The sequence below is a fragment of the Danio rerio genome, chromosome 17 (genome assembly GCF_049306965.1).
Source record: "Danio rerio strain Tuebingen ecotype United States chromosome 17, GRCz12tu, whole genome shotgun sequence".
NCBI classification, from domain to species: Eukaryota; Metazoa; Chordata; class Actinopteri; order Cypriniformes; family Danionidae; genus Danio; species Danio rerio.
Genome location: NC_133192.1, coordinates 16,387,501 through 16,410,762, shown reverse-complemented (window position 1 = coordinate 16,410,762; position 23,262 = coordinate 16,387,501). Strand labels below are relative to the sequence as shown.

Below are 23,262 nucleotides of genomic sequence, written 5' to 3'. Positions count from 1 at the left end.
TGCAGCTTTAGCTTTTTTTAATGCATTGGAATCTCCCCATTCATTTTTTTCCCATTAATTACTGTAAACACAGCATGTGATTCATGAATGAACATAGGAAGTTATTTTTTACCCATAATTTCACATCAAATTTTCACAAATAATATTCGAGTCATAAGACAGATTTAAAATGCTTTCTTTGTCTAAAACATTTCCTTTTGTAAAATTGTATTGGATGTGGATTAAAAATGGAATGCCCCATCTTTGACACAGATGGATGGACATAGATGTTCATTAATAAAAGTGTTTGTTAGATATATTTTGATTCATTTAATGTCAGTATGATAACACTTTACAGCTTTAAGTACATGAAATTAATGTATTTACTAACATGAACAGCATTTAATTATTATAAATAATGCATTAGTTAAGGCCCCATTTGCTAACACAAACTAATAATGAACAACTGTTTTCACTACTGTTCCTTTCATTTCATAACTAACATTACCACATAAATAAATACTGTATTAAATGTATTGTTCATTGTTTGATCATGTTAGTAAATACATTAACTACATGTCTCGTATTGTATATTATTACCGTCATTACTTTACAATATGTTTGCCATACATGTAGCTTTACCAGTCTCAAGCCTGTATGATCAACTATTTGTTGTGCATCACTAATCATAAAGCAGATCATTAATTAAGGAACAAAAAGTTTGTTTGTTTTGTATGTTCACTGTCTTTTGTGAAATTACTATTTACTTCCTTCAGGCCCAAAACCGGCTTTCAGCTGTGGCTTGAGGAGAATAGGAAGAGCATTCTTGCAGACAATCCTGACTTTGAGGAAATGGATGTTATCAAGGAAGGCATGGGGCGTTTCCGCACCTTGTCGGCAGAGGAAAGACTGGTAAGACCGTTCATATAAACGCATGTGGCTGTTTACTAATTCTTCAACCTATTATTAAAGGGATAGCTCACCTAAAATTGAGAATTTACCAAACATAACTCACCCATAACTCAAAAGCTTTTTTTTACATGATTTTAAAGCTTTTCAAGTTATTTTATTTTTATTTTTTAGATATTTTGAAGTATATTTGAAACTGGTAACCATTGACTTCAATAATAATAAAAAAAAAAAGACTTTCGGTTTCCAACATTCTTCAAAGTATCTCATTTTGTGTTCAACACAAGAGAGAAACTCATACAGGTTTGGAACCAGTGGAGGGTGACAAAATAATGATGTAATTTTCTTTTTTTGGGTGAACTATCCCTTTAAGTCCGGGAAAGTTACCTGGGATTTTCCCCGTTTCTGCATTTTTCTCACACGTCCATTATTATGCAACAGATTTTATTCATGCTCTTTTTTTATTACACCTCAGTTTCCTCCTATTTTTTTATACGCTTCTAAATTTCCAACCCAATTTACCCATGCCAACACCGTTTATAAGCAAGTACCGTCCTGTTTTCTGATCTCCACTTACCTGTGGATTCTAGTGGGTATGAACGATCTGTTCGTGACCCCGCACCCACAGGCCCACTCAGTGCAGGGTAGAATGACTCTTCACACACTCCAGCCTGGAGGAAAAATGGTTCGTACGCCTGTTGCTCTGGAGACCCGGGCTGGGGGCTTGTGTAGTGCTCATTGATCTTATGTTAATGACATGGGGGGGGTGGCATCATTGCGGAACGAGTGCGTTACAATGATGAATAGTGTGCATCAGAAGGGGGGGGTGTAGAAAGGGCCCCAATGCTAATATCTGAAACAGGTCTGGTGACTCACAAGGGTCATCTGTAACGTGAACACATATGTTTGTCTTAAATGGATAGTCAATTTGAATTGAAATCACAGAGAGTTATTTAAAAGTAAAGTATAACAATAATTAATAGTGATTATCTAACTTATTTAGGTTTTAGATGAATCTTTTTCTTTAGGAAATTATTTAAAGAGGATTTTTATTGGTTCTTGGCAATTTGTGTAATGCAAGTCAATAGTTATAAGCACTTTAACAGTCAAATAAACTTTTACATGCAAAGCAAAATGAATACATGTGGGCCCTGTTGATATATTGAAGTCTTATGAAACAATATCACAGGTCTGTGCAAGTAAAGTTCAACAATATTGACATTGATCCACAGACAACTGACACTTAAGATGAATACATGACACTTCTTTTTCTTATAGTAGAGAGAAAGGAAACTGGGTTTGTACTGTTGAACATAATCTTAGCTGTTAAAGTCATGAATGCAGTCACCTATTTTGATAAGGTACGGCAAAGTTTATTTATAGAGCACAAATATTTACAAAAATAGTTGATCCAAAGTGCTTTTCAACAAAAAAGATAACTTACAATTAAAAATAGTAATAGAAAATAATAAAATGTAAGAATTAAAATAGCAGCCAAGCATCAATCAAAAGCGAGAGAGTTAAATTTAGTCTTTGATTTGGTTTAAAGCATCTGAAGATGGAAATGTCTTGATGTCCAGGGGTAGAATAGGCCTACTGGCTATAAGTGTGTGTGTGTGTGTGTGTGTGTATATATATATATATATATAGATATATAGATATGTTAATTTATACATATTAGAATTAGCAGTCTTTAATTTGTCCACACGTGTGAAAAAAAATTGTTTTTGGCCTCACAAAAAGCTACTAAAAACATCCCCAAACATCACAAACACAAAGATTACCAACACACAACACTGGCTATGTAACCACAGACAAATTTACAGTGTCACAGAATAACATACAAACTACGTCATGGTCATTTGTTCTGTATAGTAATAGCAGATGATATAAACGATTCCTTAAAAAAAGTGTTTTTGCTGTGGGGTACTCTGTATCGTCTACCAGAAGGAAGCTTTTTAAATTCATAATAAAGAGGATGAGTGGAGTCTGTAACTATCTGTGAGGCTTACCATCTGGTCTGGTTTACATTTGAAGTCAGAATTATTAAACCCCCTGAATTATTAGGCCCCCTGTTTATGTTATTTCCCATTTAATTTTTAAAAGAGAAGATATTTTCAACACATTTCTACGCATTATAGTTTTAATAACTCATTTCTAATTGATTTATTTTATCTTTGCCATGATGACAGTAAATTATATTTGACTAGATATTTTTCAAGACACTTCTATACAGCTTATAGTGACATTCATTCATTCATTTTCTTGTCGGCTTAGTCCCTTTATTAATCTGGGGTCGCCACAGCGGAATGAACCGCCAACTTATCCAGCACGTTTTTACGCAGCAGATGCCCTTTCAGCCGCAACCTATCTCTGGGAAACATCTACACAAACACTCATACACTACGGACAATTTAGCCTACCCAATTCATCTGTACTGCATGTTTTTGGACTTTGGGGGAAACCGGAGGAAACCCACGCGAATGCATGGAGAACGTGCAAACTTCACACTGAAAAGCCAACTGAGCCGAGGCTTGAACCAGCAACCCAGCGACCTTCTTGCTGTGAGGCGACAGCATTACCTACTGCGCCACTGCATCGCCTACTTAAAGTGACGTTTAAAGGCTTAACTAGGTTAATTAGGTTAACTAGGCAGGTTAGGGTAATTATGCAATTTATTGTATAACGATGGTTTGTTCAGTAGACTAAAGAAAAAAAATATTGATTAAAGGGGCTAATTTTTTTTTTTTTTACCTTAAAATGTTTTATTTAAAACTGCTTTTATTCTAGCCAAAATTTAAAAAATAAAACTTTCTGCAGAAGAAAAAATATTATCAGACTTGCATTGAAAATTTCCTTGCTCTGTTAAACATAATTTGGAATATATTTAAAAAAGAAAAAATCAAAGAGGGGGCTAATAATTCTGACTTCTGTATACACAGTTCCACAAGCTGCTTCTGGGGGTCCAATATGATCTTACTTGCTTCTAGCTCCAAGATTTCCTTACCAGCAAGAAATATTATAGGAGATAATACTTTCAAGTAGACTGGTATAAATCTTCCTCAGAATACCAATATGGCCTAATAAGTTATCATTTGTAGACCAGAGAAGAGTTGTCCAATGCCTTGAATGTACGGATTGATCGTTTGAAAGATGCTTGTGTTTTATAAATCATCAAGGAGGACAGTTTAAGCTAAAATATTTTTTATATCATTTACATTTTCATTTTTGGGTAAAATTAGTTGGTTTAATTTTGCCTAAATTTATTTAAAAAGATAGTTCACTCAAAAAATGTACTCATTTACCATATCTTTAAGATCTTTTGAAAAATGTTAGAAAACCATTGACATCCATAGTAGCAAAAACAAGTTATACAGTGACAGGCAGTCAAGCATATTTAATTTTTAAATCTGATAATGAGCCTGATCAAACGAGATCTCGAGAAGGTGGAACTGTGTCCCTGGATCAGGATAGTGAGAGACCGGTCAGCCAGAACACATGACAGAAGAGGTAACTGTGGACTCTTCATGAAGATTAGACACAGCGAGTCTTTTATTTTTATTTTTTCACTTGGAAGTGAACTGAATAGCAGTGGTGTTGGTAAACTGAATAGTGAGGTTTCATAAGATTTAGGTTTGTAGCTGTTTATTTGTTCTTATCCATGAGTGACCCATAACATTATACAGCACAAAACTATTAAAGATCCTGAATAAAATAGATGATGTCATGTTGCGGGAAAACTGAAATGGTGTGGTGGACGTCGATCACAGTAACTTTCATTTGCTGTTTTTTTTTCTGCAAGGTATTCATTTACAAATTAAGCACTAAAGTTCAGTAGAAGTCATTGCTTAACTTTTCCAGCATTCTTCAAAATAACTTTATTTGCGTTCAACAGAAAACAACTACAGCAGATTTTTGAGATGTAAACGGTGACAGAATGTTCAGTTTTGGGTGAACTATCCCTTTATGGAGCACTTGTCATTTGTATCTTTCATTCAGAACTGGACGGAGAAAGCAAAGGGTGACTCTGACCCCAAGAAACGAAAACGTGAAGATGAAGATGAAGAAAAAGCAGCTGAACAAATGGAGTCTGATGAGGCCAGTGCCAAAAAGAAAAAGCCACTGGATTCTTCTGCTAAACTCTCAGCATTTGCATTTAACAAAGAATAGTACTTAGTTTAACGCTTGTACATTTTTACATCTTATTTTAATATTGATTGTGGAGTTAAAAAGAAAACTTTTAAAAGTTTTTGCATATTTACTGTAATTCTGCCTACGTATTCTGTTAAATAAACTAGCTGCTCATTCATAATCCACTCATTCTGTGTAAATTTTCTCGAGTTTGAGCTCTTTTGAAAGCAGTTCCTGTCTCGCTTCATTTGCATTTGAAATGAGGCAAGAGGCCCTTTGTTAAACAATTTTCAATACAGCAGAATGGTTGAAAACCAGATCCCATTTCTGAACCCAGTAGTCTCTTTTCCTTTGTATTTTTTTGGGATGAATTGTACATATGTTTTTGTGAAGTTTTGTACAAATGATCATAATAAAATATTAAAAATATCAAATTGGAGCTGTGCTTGCAGTTGTCTTCATTATCGATGTTGTCTTGGCCTACTGACAAGTTAAAAGGTACACAGTGTTGCTTGCCACAGTAGTGATGTAATGACGGACATCCTTCAGATGTGAAGTGAATGGTCTTTTGATGTTAAACTGAGGTCACTGAACTTTGATTTTGCAACCACGCTGACATGAATTGACACTGATCTGAACTGACAAGTTGCCAGATGTGCAACCTTTTGTTTGCATAAACCTGTACCACTTAAATAAAACCAAAAACACTGCATTTATTTTTAATTATAAGAGCATCATCACACAAAGGTCTACTCAATCCCCTTAGGTGGTTTGATCTGCCCCAAGACATCACTTTAATGTGAATAAGAGATCTCATCCTCTTACTAGACACAGGTGGCCTGACGCAAACATCTCTCCACCAATAGGAATCTGAGTCAGTGACGCAGTCGCGCCTGTTGGCCAATAGGAACTCGCACGGATTACCCAATGTTTATAAAACCCACCGGCTTCCCCTCAGAGAGCGCTGAGTTTGACAGGAGTATAACAACATTCGAACTTCACTCAAAAGTTTGTTCTCGACACGGATAGAAGCGAAATAGTGACTTACAGCACACGTCTAGGCAATTATGGAGCGCTCCAAACAGAAACCGGTGAATCAAAGCGAAAAAGAAACTGACGGAGCGATCAACGGACACTTTGATGGCCGGGTGAAGATGCCCGGATGGAAAGCTGGAAGTGCCTCCGGGGACCCGGGCAGTGTGCCGACCTCCAGCGTGATGGAGAGCTGGCGAGAAGAGCGCACCCGGAGCCTGGAGGACAACGAGATGAGCCTGCCGAGCATCGCCGCGGCTTACACCACTATTCTTCGGGGTCTCGGGGAGGATCCGCAGCGCCAGGGGCTCCTCAAAACTCCCTGGAGAGCCGCGACAGCCATGCAGTTCTTCACCAAGGGATACCAGGAGAAAATCATCGGTGAGTTGTATGATTGTGTGACAACTGTTCAGAAGTGTTTATTTAACACGCGATAGAAGTTACAGTTGGCAAATTATTAGCCCCCTCTTTTCTCTCCAATTTTTGTTTAACGGAGATATTTCATGATAGTTTTAACAACAGTGCATAATATTTTACTTAATATTTTTAAAGACACTAGTATTCAGCTGAAAGTGCAATTTAAAGGCTTAACTGGGTTAATTAGGCAAGTTTGGGTAATTAGAATAACTTTGGATTGTTCTGTAGACATTTGGGGAAAAATGCCTTTTTGAAATAATATATTGATATATTGGGTTATCTATTGACCTTAAAAAAATATATATAATAATTTAAATAAATATATATATATATATATATATATATATATATATATATATATATATATATATATATATATATATTATAAGACTTTATAAAATATAAGACTTTCTCTTTTATAAAAAAAAGACTTTCTCCAGACGAAAAATAGGAAATACTGTGAAAAATTTCTTGCTCTGTAGAACATCATTTGGGAAATATATATATATATATATATATATATATATATATATATATATATATATATATATATATATATATATATATATATATATATAAGAAAAGCAAATTCACCGGAGGGCGAATAATTTGATTTCAACTTTACGTTTTGAAAGCAATACATATCAAGATTTTTTTTTTCCTTAAGAAAGTGTCAGGGTATCACATTTTTTTTTCTTCCCACACTATATGCTACAAATAAAGCATTGATTCCAAAAGGCCATTTCTGTGTCCAAAAACAAGACAGTGCAAGGCAAATGGGGCAAAAAAATGCAGGAGTGAATCAAGGTAAATGGGTATCCTAATAGACATATTCTAGCCTATTATGTAATGTTCATCCAAACTGGTATAAAACACAAAAGGGACATTCGGAAGTGTGTTCTAGTGTGCTTTTTTTCCCTTCTTTTTTCTCTCTTCCTTTTTTAGCTGAATGACAACCCTCACTTAAATCACCATGGCTTTACAACAAATAAAACCAAAAATAAATGGTTGTTGTAGCTAGCTAACTATGGTAATCATAATTTTACCATTATTGTTTAGATTATTTGCACATGATACTGCCATCCAACATAAACAGAGATGTAAATAATTCATTTTCTTATTTGCATTTATTTATTTTAAAGGAATTGTAATGCATGTCAAGTTTTATTTAGTTAGTTTTTTTTTCTCTCAATAAATCAGTGATCAGAGTGTCACTAATTCTTTATTTCCAAACTACAAATATGCTACAAATAAAAGCATTAAACTCAAAAGGCCATTCCTCTGCTCAAAAACAAGACAGAGTGCAGGGCAATAAGGCAAAAATGCAGGAGTATACCAAGGTAAATTAAAGATGTACCCTATTGGACATATTCTAGTTATAGCCTATTATGTAATATTCATCCAAACTATTATAAAACACATAAAGAGACATTCTGAAGTGTTTTCTGGTGCACCTTTTTTTAATTGAATGACAACCATCACGTACTTATATCACCATGGCTTTACAACAAATAAAACCCATTTAAATGATTATTGTAGCCAACCATGATAATCATAAATTTACCATTATTGTTTAGATTGTTTGCAAATGATTCTGCCATCCAGCATAAGCGGATGTGTGAATAATTCGTCATTTTATTTGCATTTATTAATGAATCAGTTGATTGAGTTAAATGTATGGATGGTTTATTTACAAATTAGACTGAGCTGAACTTGACTCAGTGGTCTGGATCTGATCATGGTTAACGTCATACTGGACATAAAGATTGTTAGCGAACAACTTAAGTGTAACCGGATATATAGTCAATTTTTGTATATTTATTGTGCATGTTCACAAAGCCTGCACAAAACTATTATATGACATAGGAAGACAGAGTTCATTTTATGTCATGTTGACCAACTTTAAGGTGGATTTAAGACATTTTTTTGCAGCTTGATATGTTTATATATTTGAATATATCTTTCAGCATATTTTACAATATTATGTCACATTTGTTCAATATAATCTCATGGTAGTTTGCTCTGTTTTACATTTGGGGGATTGGTGTACACACAGAAGCACACACACTAATCAAATCACATGGTTTTAAACAGACACACACATCAAGTCAATTCACATGGTTTTAAAATATTTACATTTTCCCCTTAAATCATGTTAATATTTTAGTTGCATTGACCTAATTAAAATAAAGAGACTTTTATTTCACACAGATCATCTTTTACAAATGCAGTGTGATGCGTTTCAGGTTTAGAAGTATTTCCTCATACACTTCCATGTGCCATCAGTGTGATTAACTGGCTCAACAGGTACTCCCCAAAGCGGAGGTTTTATCTTTTATTTGTTCACTGGTCATTCTCAAACTGTTGTCTAAGTGGTTGAGCCAGGGTGCTGCCCACCGACAACATCCCCACAAAGCAAACAGCGCATCTGGACCTGATTTGTATAGCATTTTAAGGGCATGCATATGGAATGTATTAATGTTGCTTTTCTGTCCCAAAAACTACTTGTTAAAACATTCTGCCCTCAGTGACCTCACACTAGTACATGTGCATCTCTTGCATGGTCCACAGTTCACAGATGGTATAACATGCAATGTCATGGTGAAGCGTGCACTTGATAAGAATTTTCTAGAGGAAGGTCTTTGGCTTTCTTCAATGGGATTGGCTGGAGTTGCACCACCCCTACAGCTTCTTCCATTGTTCTGAAGTCTTTTTTTTTTTTTGTATCCCACAGAAAGACATTTGAAAATTTGGGACCACTTTGGGGGTGTTGTGTGAGCTTGTGCTGAGTTTTCACATTTTTATATGGCATTGGTTGACTCATGAGTTTTAATGCACTGGGAAAAGGAAGCTGTTGGTACAAAATTGGTGCTACAGTATAATGATGACTGTCCACATACAGTAGATCTCACTTGGTTAGGGATGTCAAAGTTGTATTTTACAGATTCATTTGTTTTCAGGGATTTTTAAAAATGTCTTCATTTAAGCATTAAAAGCCATAAACCAAAATAGGCAACTAGAAGGTAAATCACATTCCCAACTTTGATTCAAGACAGAAGTACTGTAAGACACTGGACATAAAAAAAAGGTTATTAAAAATGAAATAAATCCGGTAAAGAATAACAACTTCATGAACAATGCACAACTAATTAAAAATGACTGAGAAATGTAAAACTACTGAAATAATTAACAATTGAAATAATTGTTGGGTGTAACTGTGTAGGCTAGGGTTGGGCGATGTTGACCAATTTCTCATCGTACAATGTCTAATGTGAAACATTGCGATGGATGATGGCATCGTCGCCATTGCCGGCGGTAAATTAATTATTTGTAGCCTAATGTTTTTACAACCTGACCTGTATGGTCTTTGTTTTACCCATAACCAAATAAATATAGATAAGTTACGCGGAAATTACCAGCTGTCAATCACTTTTTCCGCGGGACTCTGGCATGAATAGGCAGAGTGATCTGTGTTGTTATAATGGTGCACAACCAACAGGAAGAAACCAACTGTATCTGAGGATTTCGCTAAAATTACTAAGTACAAGCGTGAAAGACTGAAGCAGTGTACTGATGCTGTGACACGTTACGTGATAGATTCAAAAGACCTTAGAGTCATTAGGTAGAGATAAGATTAATTAAATATCACGTTTAACAACTATAGTGAGATGCGATCCAGCGGTACATCCTTGATAAACTGTTCTTCATGCACTGCTCTCTGGGATTTTTTGCTCAAGGCAGCCGCTGACTGTCTGGAGCTCATATGTGCGCATATGCTGCAGTGCATGGCAGAGTGTGTGTGTGTGTGGTCACGGAGGGCTTTTCAGAAATGCTAGATGAAACACCAGTGGTGACATGGATCTTTTCGTTCTAAAATGCTATTTTAAAACTAGGATCATTTAGTGTAAACGGGGCCTAAGTGTATATTTTTTTGCAAGCGGGTTGCTGCTGCGATGGGGGTGGGGCTAAGGATCGTGGTTCTGATTCCGCGTCGAAATGTCTGTCGGCCATCGGCGATGGAGGAGGGCATCGTCTATCCACCCAACCCTAATGTACACATGTTATTTAAGCACATCATGATTTTGACAAGTACGATGCACTCCTGCATTAACATCTATGTTGATCCTGGAACATCATTTTTGTTTGAAAATATAATCCATACCCATTCCCTACCCCTAACCATAACTGTAAATTATTCCCAAAATCAGAGGGGAATAATAGTTGGATAACACTCTGTAGAAGTGCATAAACCTAAACTCAACATAAACTGTAAATGTATCTGATTAGAATGTTGTTCCAGGAGCAACATCTATGTTAATCCGGGAATATGTCCTACATGGTGAAATCAGGTTAGGTGATTATTTAATTATTAAGTGAACTATATTAAAGTGTAGGAAGACTGACTTGCTTAAAGGGATAATTCACCCAAAACTGAATATTCTGTCGAGATTTACTCTCTCTTGTTTCTAACTTCTTTCTTCTGTTGAACATGAAAGAAGATATTTTGAATAAAGCTGGAAACCTGTAACCATTGACCATATAATTTGTTGGAAGTCAATAGTTACAGGTGTGCAGCATCATTTTAATATCTTCTTTTGTGTTCAACACAAGAAAGAAACTCATTAAGGTTTATAACCATTCGAGGGTCAGTAAAATAGTGAGTAAATGTGTTATTTTTGGGTAAATTACCCCTTTAATTTAGTGTCCCTAATAAGATATATTTTGGCAAGCTTTGTTTGATTGGTGCACTTTTCTGTACTTTTTAAATATAATTGTTTTAGAATAAGAATTAATGACAACAGACAACTTATCAGTTCATCAGCTTTCAGTTTTCCTATGAAAAACATGAATACCCTGACTGTTGTGCTTTATATATAATTCCAAGTTTATTAGACAACTAGTATAGTCATCTTTGGGCTATAAGCATGTTTTAGCTAATGTAGACCTGTACAATATATGAAAATCTCAATTTTAAAGACTTTGTTACATATGTTTCACATTTTAAACTCTACAAACAGCCTTTACAGACAACTTGAGTAAAATGTTACATTAGAATGTGCAATATATAATCACCGGCCACTTTATTAGGTACACCCGTCCAACTGCTAGTTTAACACAAATATCTAATCAGCCAATCACATGGCAGCAACTTAAATGCATTTAGGCATGTAGACATGGTCAAAACGATCTGCTGCAGTTCAAACCGAGCATCAGAAAGGTTGAAGAAAGGTGATTTAAGTGACTTTGAACATGGCATGGTTGTTGGTGCCAGACGGGCTGGTTTGAGTATTTCAGAAACTGCTGATCTACTAAGGTTTTCACGCACAACCATCTCTAGGGTTTACAGAGAATGGTCAAAAAAAGAGAAAATATCCAGATGATCGATCAACTGTGTGATGTTATCATGTCAATATGGACCGAAATCTCTGCAAAATATTTCCAGTCCTTCCTAAATGTATGCCACGAAGGATAAAGGCAATTCTGAAGACAAAAAGGGGTTCAGCGCGGTACTAGGAAGGTGTACCTAATAAAGTGGCCAGTGGTGTATTAATAATGAAATAAAAAGGAAAATTGTCACTGATCCTTTTGTGTACTGGTCTAAATGAACAGTTTAACCATAATTTATTCATCTACTGAACTTGTGCTACTTTCTTGACTTGACTTTCTTGATTGTTATTATTATATAATTATTATAATGCCTTACATCATTATGTTTCCTTGCCGTTTATGGTGTACTTATCTCCCATAGAACCATTAAAGATAAACATAGAGGCCGGTGATGTTGCAAAATTATATTACAGTGTATTTTACACTGTTCAGTTTTCTGGATCAGACATTGCGTTGTGTTGTCCCCTGCCCCCACTGGCTGGAAGGATGCCTGTCTGTTATTTAAAGATGGAGAACAAGCCAAGCCCTCAGTAGCAGTATAACATTACCCCTATCCAGAGCTCTGCACGTCGACATCTTCACAATTTAAGTGGGTTTCTATGGTTACTTATTGTATTTCAAGTGTACGTTTGCTTGGTGTGTAAGCAAGTTTGTGTTTAATTGAGTCTGCGTGTGTGTGACGGTGATGTCGAGGCTGAGAGATGACTTCGGGGAGATGCTGATTTGATTTCCTGCTCTCTCTTTTTTTTTATGTCATTGCCGCCATCATACGTGAGACCTTTCTGTGTGCTTGTGCGTTTGAAAGCTGCTGTTTGTTTAGGACGAACCTGATGACAGTTCTCTCGTAACAGCTGCTGCCCTCAGGTTAAATTCAACAGAGGTGGTTTGATGCTCAGATCAGGCACAGCATTTACACAACACTGAGCGCATATATATATATATATATATATATATATATATATATATATATATATATATATATATATATATATATATATATATACTGAAGACCATGCCATGTTAGTCACAGTGAAATGAACAGAATCTGTTTAAATATTAACAAAAGTGTTTCTGGGAAACATGTGACAACAGCAGAAAAACTTCCCTTTCAAACCAATTTTATGAGGGGATATTATCAGTGTGTCAGTGGTTATTACTATTGCTCATAATCATTTCTCAAACCCTTTTAAAGGGATAGTTCACCCAAGAATGGACATTCTGTCATCGTTTACCCACTCTTTACTTGTTCTAAACATTTTAGAGTCTCCTGGTGAACACAAAAGAAGATATTTTGAAAAATGCTGATAACCTGTATCCACTGACCTCTGTAGTATTTGTTTTTCCTACTATGCAAGTCAATGGTTACAGGTTTCAGTTTTTTCAAAATACAGTGTTCAAAGGAATAAAAAAACTCTTTTCAAGGGTTCACACTTAGCTGATGATTGACTATAAGCAAGTTTGACATGCTGTCCCGGAAGAGAGCCCTGAGCTTAAAAGGTCCTTGAGCCCTGGGCTCCCTCCTGTTTGCAGGGCGAGAGGGGCGTTTGAGCTCAGGTAGATCTTGAGAACTCCCCCTTTTTAATAAGAGCTGATGACAGAAAATGACTGCTATGAAGAATTATGCTGCTGGATGAGAGTTGAGAGGATGACTATCCGCTTGTTAAGTGTGACATCACGCGAAGCGGCTTCTGGGTCCAAGCGCTCAATTCAACTGAATTGGGAGACTCATGAAATGGTAATAATAAACGCTTACAAAGCGATTTAATACTTTCAAAAATCACGATCACAATATATATATGTCCATGCCTAATATCCAATGGCCAGAAAGTGATACATTTTTTATAAATTGTTAAAATGTTGGTATTTACGATGCAGCAAGCCCAGGGATTGTTGTGTACACTTTGACTTTATATAAAATTAACTTTAATGTGTGATATGAATAAAAAGTGATCATAAACTCAAATGAGTGGCGGCTTGGACCCGGAAACAGTATTACATACGTCACCAACACGTCACCACTTAACAAGCGGATAGTGCTAAATTTAGATTGTTCATTACCTAGTGCATGTTTTTGGAATGTGGGAGGAAACCTGAGAAACTGGGGGAAACCCACGCGAGCATGCAAAGAACATGCTAACTTCGCACAGTAAAGACAGCCGGCCTGTTAAAGGACTAGAACCGGTGACGTTCTTGCTGTGAGGCAACAGTGTAAATCACTGGGCCACCATGCCGCCCTATAAAGAGAAAGGTGGAGGAGTAGGGGTGGAAGAGGGGATTCTTCAAATCGAAGATGACTGAAGTGAGAAACCCTGGCTCTTTATAGTGGGTTAAGAATCGTCTGATTGGTGGATCAGACATAGTTAATGCAGATTCAGCCGTGTTCAATCATAATCACGTGATCTTCTCGAATTTAGTTTATAAATAAACTCTTAAAGGTGTGCAATCACTCCAGGGTGAGGACATAGTGAGTAAATTTACATTTTTGCCTTTAGTACCCAATTATGACATTTTACAAGTTAATAATTGTGTCTCATACAGTAGTTTACATCTAGTTATGGTTATAAAATACTTTTTTCCTTACAGTTTTTGAAATGGTTTGTTCAATAATATGGTCTCTCCAAACTTCTGGCTTTCTTAGAGCTTCTTGTCAGGGTTGCCAGATTTTTGCAATAAAACTAGCCTAATAAAACTCGCCAACAGCTAGCTCTCTGCAACTCTCACATGGTCACCCACTGAAGCTAAGCAGGGCTGTGCCCAGTCAGTACCTGGATGGGAGACCACATGGGGGAAAGCTAGGTTGCTGCCGGAAGTGGTGTTAGTGAGACCTGCGGTCTGTGTGGGTCTTTTCGGATGAGATGTAGGGCTTTGCATGATCCAGGTGGATGCTGCACACTGGTGGTGGATGAGGAGATTCCCCCCAAAAATGTGTAAAAGAGCTTTGAGTGTCCAGAAAAAGCACTATATAAATGTAAGAAACTTGATGGGAGAATGTGCGTAGCTGTAAGTAAACATATTTAACTTAAATATTGACCTTACTAAACTCTAAATCCTCATATGAGCCATAATCATTGATAATAAATAATACATTTAATAAATTATTAATTTAATACATAAAAAAAATAAATAAATTGTGGTGTACACTCACTTTGTAGGAAGGTTTCTACATATATTTTATAAATCAGACCCCAGATCACTGAAAATGGTTGTTAATACCAAAAAACTACCATATAAAATACCTGTTTTACAACCAAAAATTGGCACAGGGGACATATTTCCAGACAAATTAATATGTTTGAATTTCTATGTACGAATTTGCAAATCTTTGGACTGTTTTTAATATAGTTACATATCCTTGTCAAATCTGGCCAGATGCACATATTGCTGAAATAATAGTAGACAAAAAAACAGGTTAAAAATGCTTTGTGCTTTCTTGAATCCACAATGAGCAGCAACACATATAGGCATCAACAAGACCCTGAAGCTACTACATCACCAGTTTGCAATGTTGCCAAGGAAACCTAACAGAGATAGACGGGCAGGAAATTAAAAAGCCCCACATAAAAAAGGCAGCGCATTCCTGCCAGATAAAACAGGATATGTTTGAACAGTGATATGAGCTAAGCAAAAGGACACGGGGCCACAACAGGAAGAGTGTATGGGATGAAATGATTTCATGATGTCATCAGGTGTTGTATCGCTCACCTGACACTCTTGTTCCTCCTTGCAGATGTCCTGAATGATGCAATCTTTGATGAAGACCACGATGAGATGGTGATTGTGAAGGACATCGACATGTTTTCCATGTGTGAACATCATTTAGTTCCCATTTTTGGCCGGGTAAGACTGTTTTTCTATTGCTGTTATGAAATCAGCTTTTTAGTAGTTTTTACAACCTGTGGCTTGGTGCATAAGTTCAACATACACTCGCAGGCCACTTTTTTAGGTACACTTTACTAGTATCGGTTTGGACCCACTTTTGCCTTCATCCGTCGTGGCAGATTCAACAAGGTACAGGAAATATTCCTCAGAGATTTTGATCTATATTGACATGATAGCATTACGCAGTTGCTGCAGATTTGTCGGCTGCACATCCATGATGCAAATCTCCTGTTCCACCACATTCCAAACGTGCTCTATTGGATTGAGCTCTGGTGACTGTGGAGGCCATTTGAGTACAGTCAACTCATTGTCATGTTCAAGAAACCAGTCTGAGATGATTCTTGCTTTATGACAAGGCGCGTTATCTTGCTGTAAGTAGCCATTAGAAGATGGGTACACTGTGGTCATAAAGGGATGAACATGGTAAGCAACAACACATAGGGCGCCTGTGGCTTTGAGATGATGCTTAATTGGTACTAATGGGCCCAATGTGTCCCAAGAAAATATCCCCCACACCATTACAACACCACCAGTAGCTTGAATCATTGATAAAAGGCAGGATGGATCCAGGCTTTCATGTTGATAATGCCAAATTCTGACCCTACCATCTGAATGTCGCAGCAGAAATCGAGACTCATCAGACTAGGCTTTTTTTCCAATCTTCTGTCGTTCAATTTTGGTGAGCCTGTGCGAACTGTAGCTTCAGTTTCCTGTTCTTAGCTGACAAGAGTGGCACCCGGTGTGGTCTTCTGCTGCTGTAACCCATCCGCCTCAAAGTTGGATGTGTTGTGTGTTCAGAGATGCTGTTCGGCATACCTTGGTTGTAACGAGTGGTTATTTGAGTTACTGTTGCCTTTTTATCAGCTCCAACTAGTCTAGCAGTTTCTGAAATACTCAGACCAGCCTATCTGGCAATAAAAAAATTATTCAAGTACTATTTTTATTTTTTATTTAATTAAAATCCTGTTCAGAAAAAAATATGGGGAAAAATGAAACATTCATTCATTCATTTTCCTGTCGGCTTAGTCCCTTTATTAATCTGGGGTCGCCACAGCGAAATGAACTGCCAACTTACCCAGCAAGTTTTTACGCAGTGGATGCCCTTTCAGCCGCAACCCATCTCTGGGAAACAACCACACACTCATATATACACACACTCATACACTAAGGACAATTTAGCTTACCCAATTCACCTGTACCGCATGTCTTTGGACTGTGGAGGACACCGGAGCACCCGGAGGAAACCCACACAAATGCAGGGAGAACATGCAAACTCCACACAGAAATGCCAACAGAGCTGAGGCTCGACCCAGCGACCTTCTTGCTGTGAGGCGACAGCGCTACCTACTGCGCCACTGCTTTGCCTTAAAAATGAAACAATTACATATTAAAATGGTATAAATTTATTGTGAATTAAGTCAATTCAGTATTTGGTTGCAGATCATCATGATTTTTCTATTGTCTTGCTTTCCTGAAGCAAAACATGCTTTTCTTATGATTGTTTGGTGAAATATATCCTGGACATCTCATTTTGAGATGAATCCTCCTTACAGCAGAAATAACATCCTATTTTTGATGCACCTGGAAAAATCTGTGAGTCCATCTGTCGCCAAGTTAATTAGCTAGAATTAAATCCAGAAGGTAAGAAGGACGAGCTGGAATATGGTATCTGAGATTGTTTCCACTCAGAAACCATGCCCACTCCTAATCCTCCAGGTTTGACATTTAGTACGTCCCTCCAGCTCATAGCACTGCAGGTGTCTGCCATTTAAGACAAAAGAGACACTGTCGATCCTGTCACGCCGCAAATGGCTGCTGATGATAGACCGAGCCATTGATCAAGCGCACTCAATGTTTTTTTTTCCCTGCCAGTTGCAATTTTGTTTGTCAGATGCTGTTGGAGGGCCGTTGTTTCCGCTGCGTCCCCCGCTGATGGCTCCCTGTCGTCAGCGGCGCGGCCCCTTATCCCTTCTCATCTATTTACCTCGCCTCACGCCGCATCTGAAACAAGATAATGACTCACCAATTTCTTTCAAAGAGGCGTACGCCTGTTCGCTTTCATTTTTGGCCCTCTTGTTTGCTCTTCAGCGTCCACCATCTTTATGATTGTCCACACAACAGAAGTTCACTTCCAATATGAAAATCATTCACTCATCCTCCACTTATTCCACATTATTTATGTGTTTTTTTCTTTTGTTGAAAAATGTTGTTTTTTTGAACAACTGATGGTCACCGTTATTGATTTCCAGTACTAAGGAAGGTGATCATTAACTGGAAGTGGAAGTCAGTAGTGTGAAAGACCCTTTCAGGCAAGTCATTTCACTCGGCAGCCATCTTTGAAACTTGGGCATTTTGTTTAAATGGGGAAACATCGAATTCTCCAAAACTACCTGCCAAGCTTACAATTACATTTCATATTATGAATATCCAATAAAATTAAACAACAACTGTCTCTTTAGTTTGATTTCTTAATGTTTGTATCACACAAAAGCCCTTTTCGCACAGCAATGGCTGTAAATATCCAGAAAATTTCCGGAATTCAAAAAAGCGCTGTTCACACAGGCACAGACATTACAGAATGTTTCCACAAAAGACCATTTACACATCCAAATTTTTACATCAATAACCAGAAATGACCTCTAAACGGCTGGCTTTGTATTTGTAAGCATTTTACAACATTACAAACTCTGTGAATGGATGAGTATTGCGAACAACTTCAATGAAAACATATAGAGGAACACTTTCGCATGTTGAGATGTATGTGTGTGTGTGTTGGCGCTGAACGGCTGCTTTATGTGCACACGCATCAGAGCTTGAAGGTAAACAAACATCGGCATAAGCGTTTTATCGACTTTTTTCGAATTTTATTTATTTATTTTTTACTTTTTTTTACAGTTGGCATTAAGAAGGAACAGAAATGTTCTCTGTCTAACATCTAGCAGCTAAATGTGTCTGGAAAAATATTTGTTGGCTTTTATTTTCATAAACCGTGCGCACGTGAATGCGTCTGTGTTTTCGGATTGGCTCAAGTAGACGTCTTATGTCAGCGCATTCTAGACGTGAACATTTGCCAGAACTATTGCCAGTAATTTTCCAGAAAGGTCTGTCTTTGTGAACGGGGCTAATATCTGCAGAAACTCACGTCTTGTCCTGTTAACAATTAAACAAACCATGTGTTCTATAGACCTTTTTCATGGCTGCTGCATGGAGGGCGCCATAGCGACCAGCGTCTTCCGGTAGAATGCTAAAAACTTCCGTTTACAGTGTGTACAACTGGTAATTCGCGCTCCGAAAATGGGTTTCAATAACGTTTTTAATGGATAACAGAGTGTTTTTGTGACACACAACTTAGAAATCTGTATGTTAAAGCCGTTATAATCTGTCACATGTGGTTCAAGCACGTCAGAAATACGAGAAAAACGTTCTCCTAGTTCACGTGTCTGCCGACAGAAATACTGTGTGTTTGTGCGTTCCCGGCCTGTCAGCTGTTAGCTCAGCGGCACACACACACACAGAGAGAGAGAGAGCAAACCAGAGTACTGGCATGAAACTTAACAGGTATGAAAGTTGTGCAATTTACAAAAATGACCAATAAAAGTCTGTTATTGATACTCTGCTCGCTGATTTGCTGTTCATTCTAATCGCGAGGCGTTTGTGTTTTAATTCGTGTGTTGTTTTTACCACGATTTGTGTTTCATTTCGAAATGACACTAGCCTATATTTTCACTTTGTCACAGTTATCAAATCAGTGTGTCAGTGGCACAATACAGGCTACTTTTGTGTGTCAAACATTTTGGTGAATTACATTTGTTTGGGCTGGTTATATAATTGAAATAAAGAGAAAATGTTGACTTTAGCGATGACAAGGCTTCATTTAAACTGCAGAAGATGCCGTCTGACAACGAGGGGGAAATGCCTCTCAGCAGCTGTTTTCCATCCTATTAGATGGCATTTCTTTAAATGATCAGTCCAGGAGATGGTGCTGATGGACAACAGTATTAGTTCAAAGAGGATAAAAGCAGGTAAAATAGATTAAAACTATCGTTTCTAAGCTGTCCAAATGTGACTGTTTACACGCATCAGCTACCGGAAGTTTTTCGCATTCTCCTTGCGCATACACGCAAAGCATAATGGGTAATTTTGCGTTCCAAGAAAAAGGTCTATAGTGTATTCTATAGTCTTTGGTAGTAAGCAGTCATACTATGTAAAGAGGATTTTCCACCCCATAATACGGTGTGGTTTGGTTCGGTACAGCTCAATTTTCCGGGCTTTTCCACTGCATTCTTTACCTAGTACCTGGTACTTTTTTAGTATAACCCTCGGGTAAAAAAAAAGTTGTTTCTTGTGTTGTCATTCCCCTGGCTTGTTGTATGAGCAAGTAACGATTCTCTGCAAGCCAATATAACATTCGGCTGCAATTCTTAACAGTGTCGAGATCCTGAAGCGCAAGTGTTTCGAAACTGCTCCGAAGTTTTATCCAAAACCTCAGATCACGTGATTAAAATAATTTAAAGCACCCATGTAATGTGACTAAAGCGATTCAAAGCATCGGGCATTTCAGAAGTGTTTCGAGATGGTTGTTGCTAGATCAGAGACCGTTGCAGCCGGAAGTTAACAAGAATTATTTATATTATTTATTAAATTTCCCAATTTATTGTATTTTATTAACGTGTCCTATCTAGACTTTAATATCGAGTTGAGTTTGGCTGTACTGAACAAAGGCTCCTAGTTTAGTGAAGTGCAGGATTATCAGAACAGAGCAGAAGCGGAAAAAAGAAAACCCTGGCATGCTGCCCTTTCTCTGGGCTGCTTCATCAAATTGTTGGTGACATTTGAGTTGGACGGAGGAGAGAGGTTGGGTTCAGAGGGTTATCAGATGCGCAGTCACTTCCGAACATATGCACAGATACTGCTCTCCGCATCTTCTACTGCTTATATGCTGCTGTGAAATGAAGCTTACTACTACCATTGTGCAGTTTGAAAAGGCAGGTGTGGACTGTGTTTTATTAAAAATGTAGTTCTGTATGATTTTCTGTATAAGATATATTTTTTAAAATGTGCACAGTTGAAAATGTGTGACAAAAGTATTAGCCCTCCTGAGAAATATAAAATCTTTAAAAATATTGACAAATTCACATTTTTAAACATAATAGCGTTAATGACCAATTTCTGATAACCATTTTTTTGTTGTTTTTGTCATATTTTACTAATTATTTTGAAAGATACTAGCTGAAATTGCAATTTAAAGGTGTTGCTATGAGACTAAATAGGTGATTTAGGTTAATTCGGCAAGTCATCCGCAAATCACAACAGAGGTTTGTAACCAATTGAGAAACAACTCCTAAGGGGGCTAATAATATTGATCTTTTAAAAAATTTGAAAGACTGCTTTTATTCCACCCAAACTACAAGAGGTAAGACTTTCTCCAGAAGAAAAAATATCATAGGAAATACCGAATGAAAATGTCCTTGCTTCGTTAAACATCACTTGGGAAATATTTGAAAAAATAATTAGATTTTTAGCACCTTATTTCATTTATTAGCGACACTACAAAGATTCATCCTCATCTAGGGGTGCATTTCCAAAAACCATCATTAGCCAACTAAGGTCACAAGTTCTGTCATTACAAACATAGTTCATTGATTTGGCGTCTCCCAAATTCATCGTTCCAACGAACAATCGCAAACTGCGTCACAAACTTTTACGCCTGGAACTACACCTCTAGAGCAGCTTTCCCCACCTATGCCCTATTTCTTTCAAACCTTCCAACATTTAATCTTAGAATGATTAAAGAAAAAAGCATTAAAGTCATGTCTCTTTGGTGTAATTTGCTTTCAAAGTATTTTTTACTGTTCAGTTTTAGTGATTTGTCAGATTTAATGACAATTGTGCTCCCTTCGTAGTGCACTTTGAAAACATTTATGCCATTTTAAATGCAGCCGTGGCTCATTATGAAAGCTATAGGTGGCCTATTATTTAAAAGCAGAATTTATGTTACGTCTCCAAAGCTTGTGAAAACAAAAAATGTATAGCTTACGTTAATGTTTTAATTTATAGTAGGTTATTTATTATGAAATGTATCTCTACTTTACAGACATGGCCTGTTGTTTAGAACATTTGTGCAGTGTTTTGAATTTCAAGTTGTAAATGTAGACTTTTACAATTAATAAAATAAAATAAATAAACAAGATCCTACTTAATAATAATAATAATAAAATTTTTTAGTTATAATTATTATTAAGTAGGATTTTCCTTTATTTCTTAATGAATAGACTACTGTAAATTACAACCATTCATGATTTATATGATTTATATATGACATTAAAATATGTGTTAGCTTAGTGTTTTTTTTTTGTTTGTTTTAGAATAAATATGGAATATTCTCAATAATATTTGTAAAGGAAACGTTGGCCCTATATGTGCCGTTTACATATATTTCAAATAATTTGGAAAACAAGTGCATGCTTTTACCAAAACTAATATTGGATTTTTTTTTTATGCGTGTAAATGTAAAACAATATAATTTGCACAAAAAATTATGGGGTTCTTCTCTAAAGAAGTTATTGCCACCCCATTTAGAGTGTCATTATGGATGTTTTACGTTATGTTAACGTGGTTCAAAAGAAGAATCTGCCACAGAGAAACTACAGTTATGGCAAACACTCGTCACTACATCGTTCTTTTCCCAAATGATGCATCGTACTATGATAGTTGTATGGGAAACGCACCCCAGGTTGTTTTCATTTTAAAATGGTGTTTACATTAAAATGATCTTTGTCCATATTGATATTGTTACTGCGTTTCAGAAGAACAATCTTCATTCACACTATACAGTCTAAAATAAGAGACCATTCACACTCACTGAGTATGCGCATATTTTGCCATCATTTATTCTTGCTACTGATTCACTGATGTGTGGATTAGCCCTGTGTAGGGCTGTTTCTCAGTATGCGTTCTTCAGCATTCTTATGTTCTCATGTAACGTCATCATTAACTGTCAAAGTTCAGTTCCAAAACTCAAGACCGCAGGAACAGAGGACGCGTGAACGTTCCCGGATGAGCTCTTGATATCGAGAATCCTTTGATGCAGACTTGAGCACAAAACGCACTTGAGAAGTCCCAGAAGTCATTTTAACTGAATAAAGTAGGTGGGAAGCGCAGCATTCTATACCTGTTAATTATTAAAGTTCAGAGATAAAACTTATTTATCTCAGGAGTTTCCCTAAAAGTAAACATTAACATGAAAATCTTAATAAAGGCGGGAACTTATTAAGGGTGTTTATTTGCTAAAATTCATTTTAAAATCTGTTTTATTTGTATTGTGCAACGTATATTTGTAAGGTTTTTGTGCATTTTATTAATATTGAACATTGGAAAAACAATAACTTGTATTAAGGCTGTAATGTTTAAATAATTTTCTGTTAAAAATGCGTGAAGGTCATGTGACCATCAGGAAGAACACAACATCTCATTTCTCACAGGACGCGTTCTCTGTTCTCACGGTCTCCCAAGTTTGATCTTCTGAGG

The 23,262-nt window shown here is 36.7% G+C and overlaps 2 protein-coding genes across 5 annotated transcripts in view; both read left to right on the top strand.

Annotated features, from left to right (window-relative positions):
* Positions 1-5,464, top strand: part of wdhd1 (WD repeat and HMG-box DNA binding protein 1) — a 40,909-nt gene extending 35,445 nt beyond the window's left edge. For 3 of the 4 annotated variants that reach the window (XM_009292886.5, XM_073927198.1, XM_021467145.3), the window contains exons 25-26: positions 756-891; positions 4,888-5,453. In XM_009292886.5, coding sequence (XP_009291161.1) covers positions 756-891; positions 4,888-5,058 — 307 coding nt within the window. In that variant the 3' untranslated portion in view covers positions 5,059-5,453. Of the gene's footprint in view, positions 1-755; positions 892-4,887 lie in introns of all 4 variants that reach the window. The other variant, NM_001002726.2, reaches the window with a different exon arrangement.
* A 521-nt stretch (positions 5,465-5,985) lies between these two features.
* Positions 5,986-23,262, top strand: part of gch1 (GTP cyclohydrolase 1) — a 22,260-nt gene continuing 4,983 nt past the window's right edge. The window contains exons 1-2 of the mRNA NM_001136255.2: positions 5,986-6,432; positions 15,584-15,693. Of these exons, the coding sequence (NP_001129727.2) occupies positions 6,087-6,432; positions 15,584-15,693 (456 nt within the window). The 5' untranslated portion in view covers positions 5,986-6,086. The remainder of the gene's footprint in view (positions 6,433-15,583; positions 15,694-23,262) is intronic.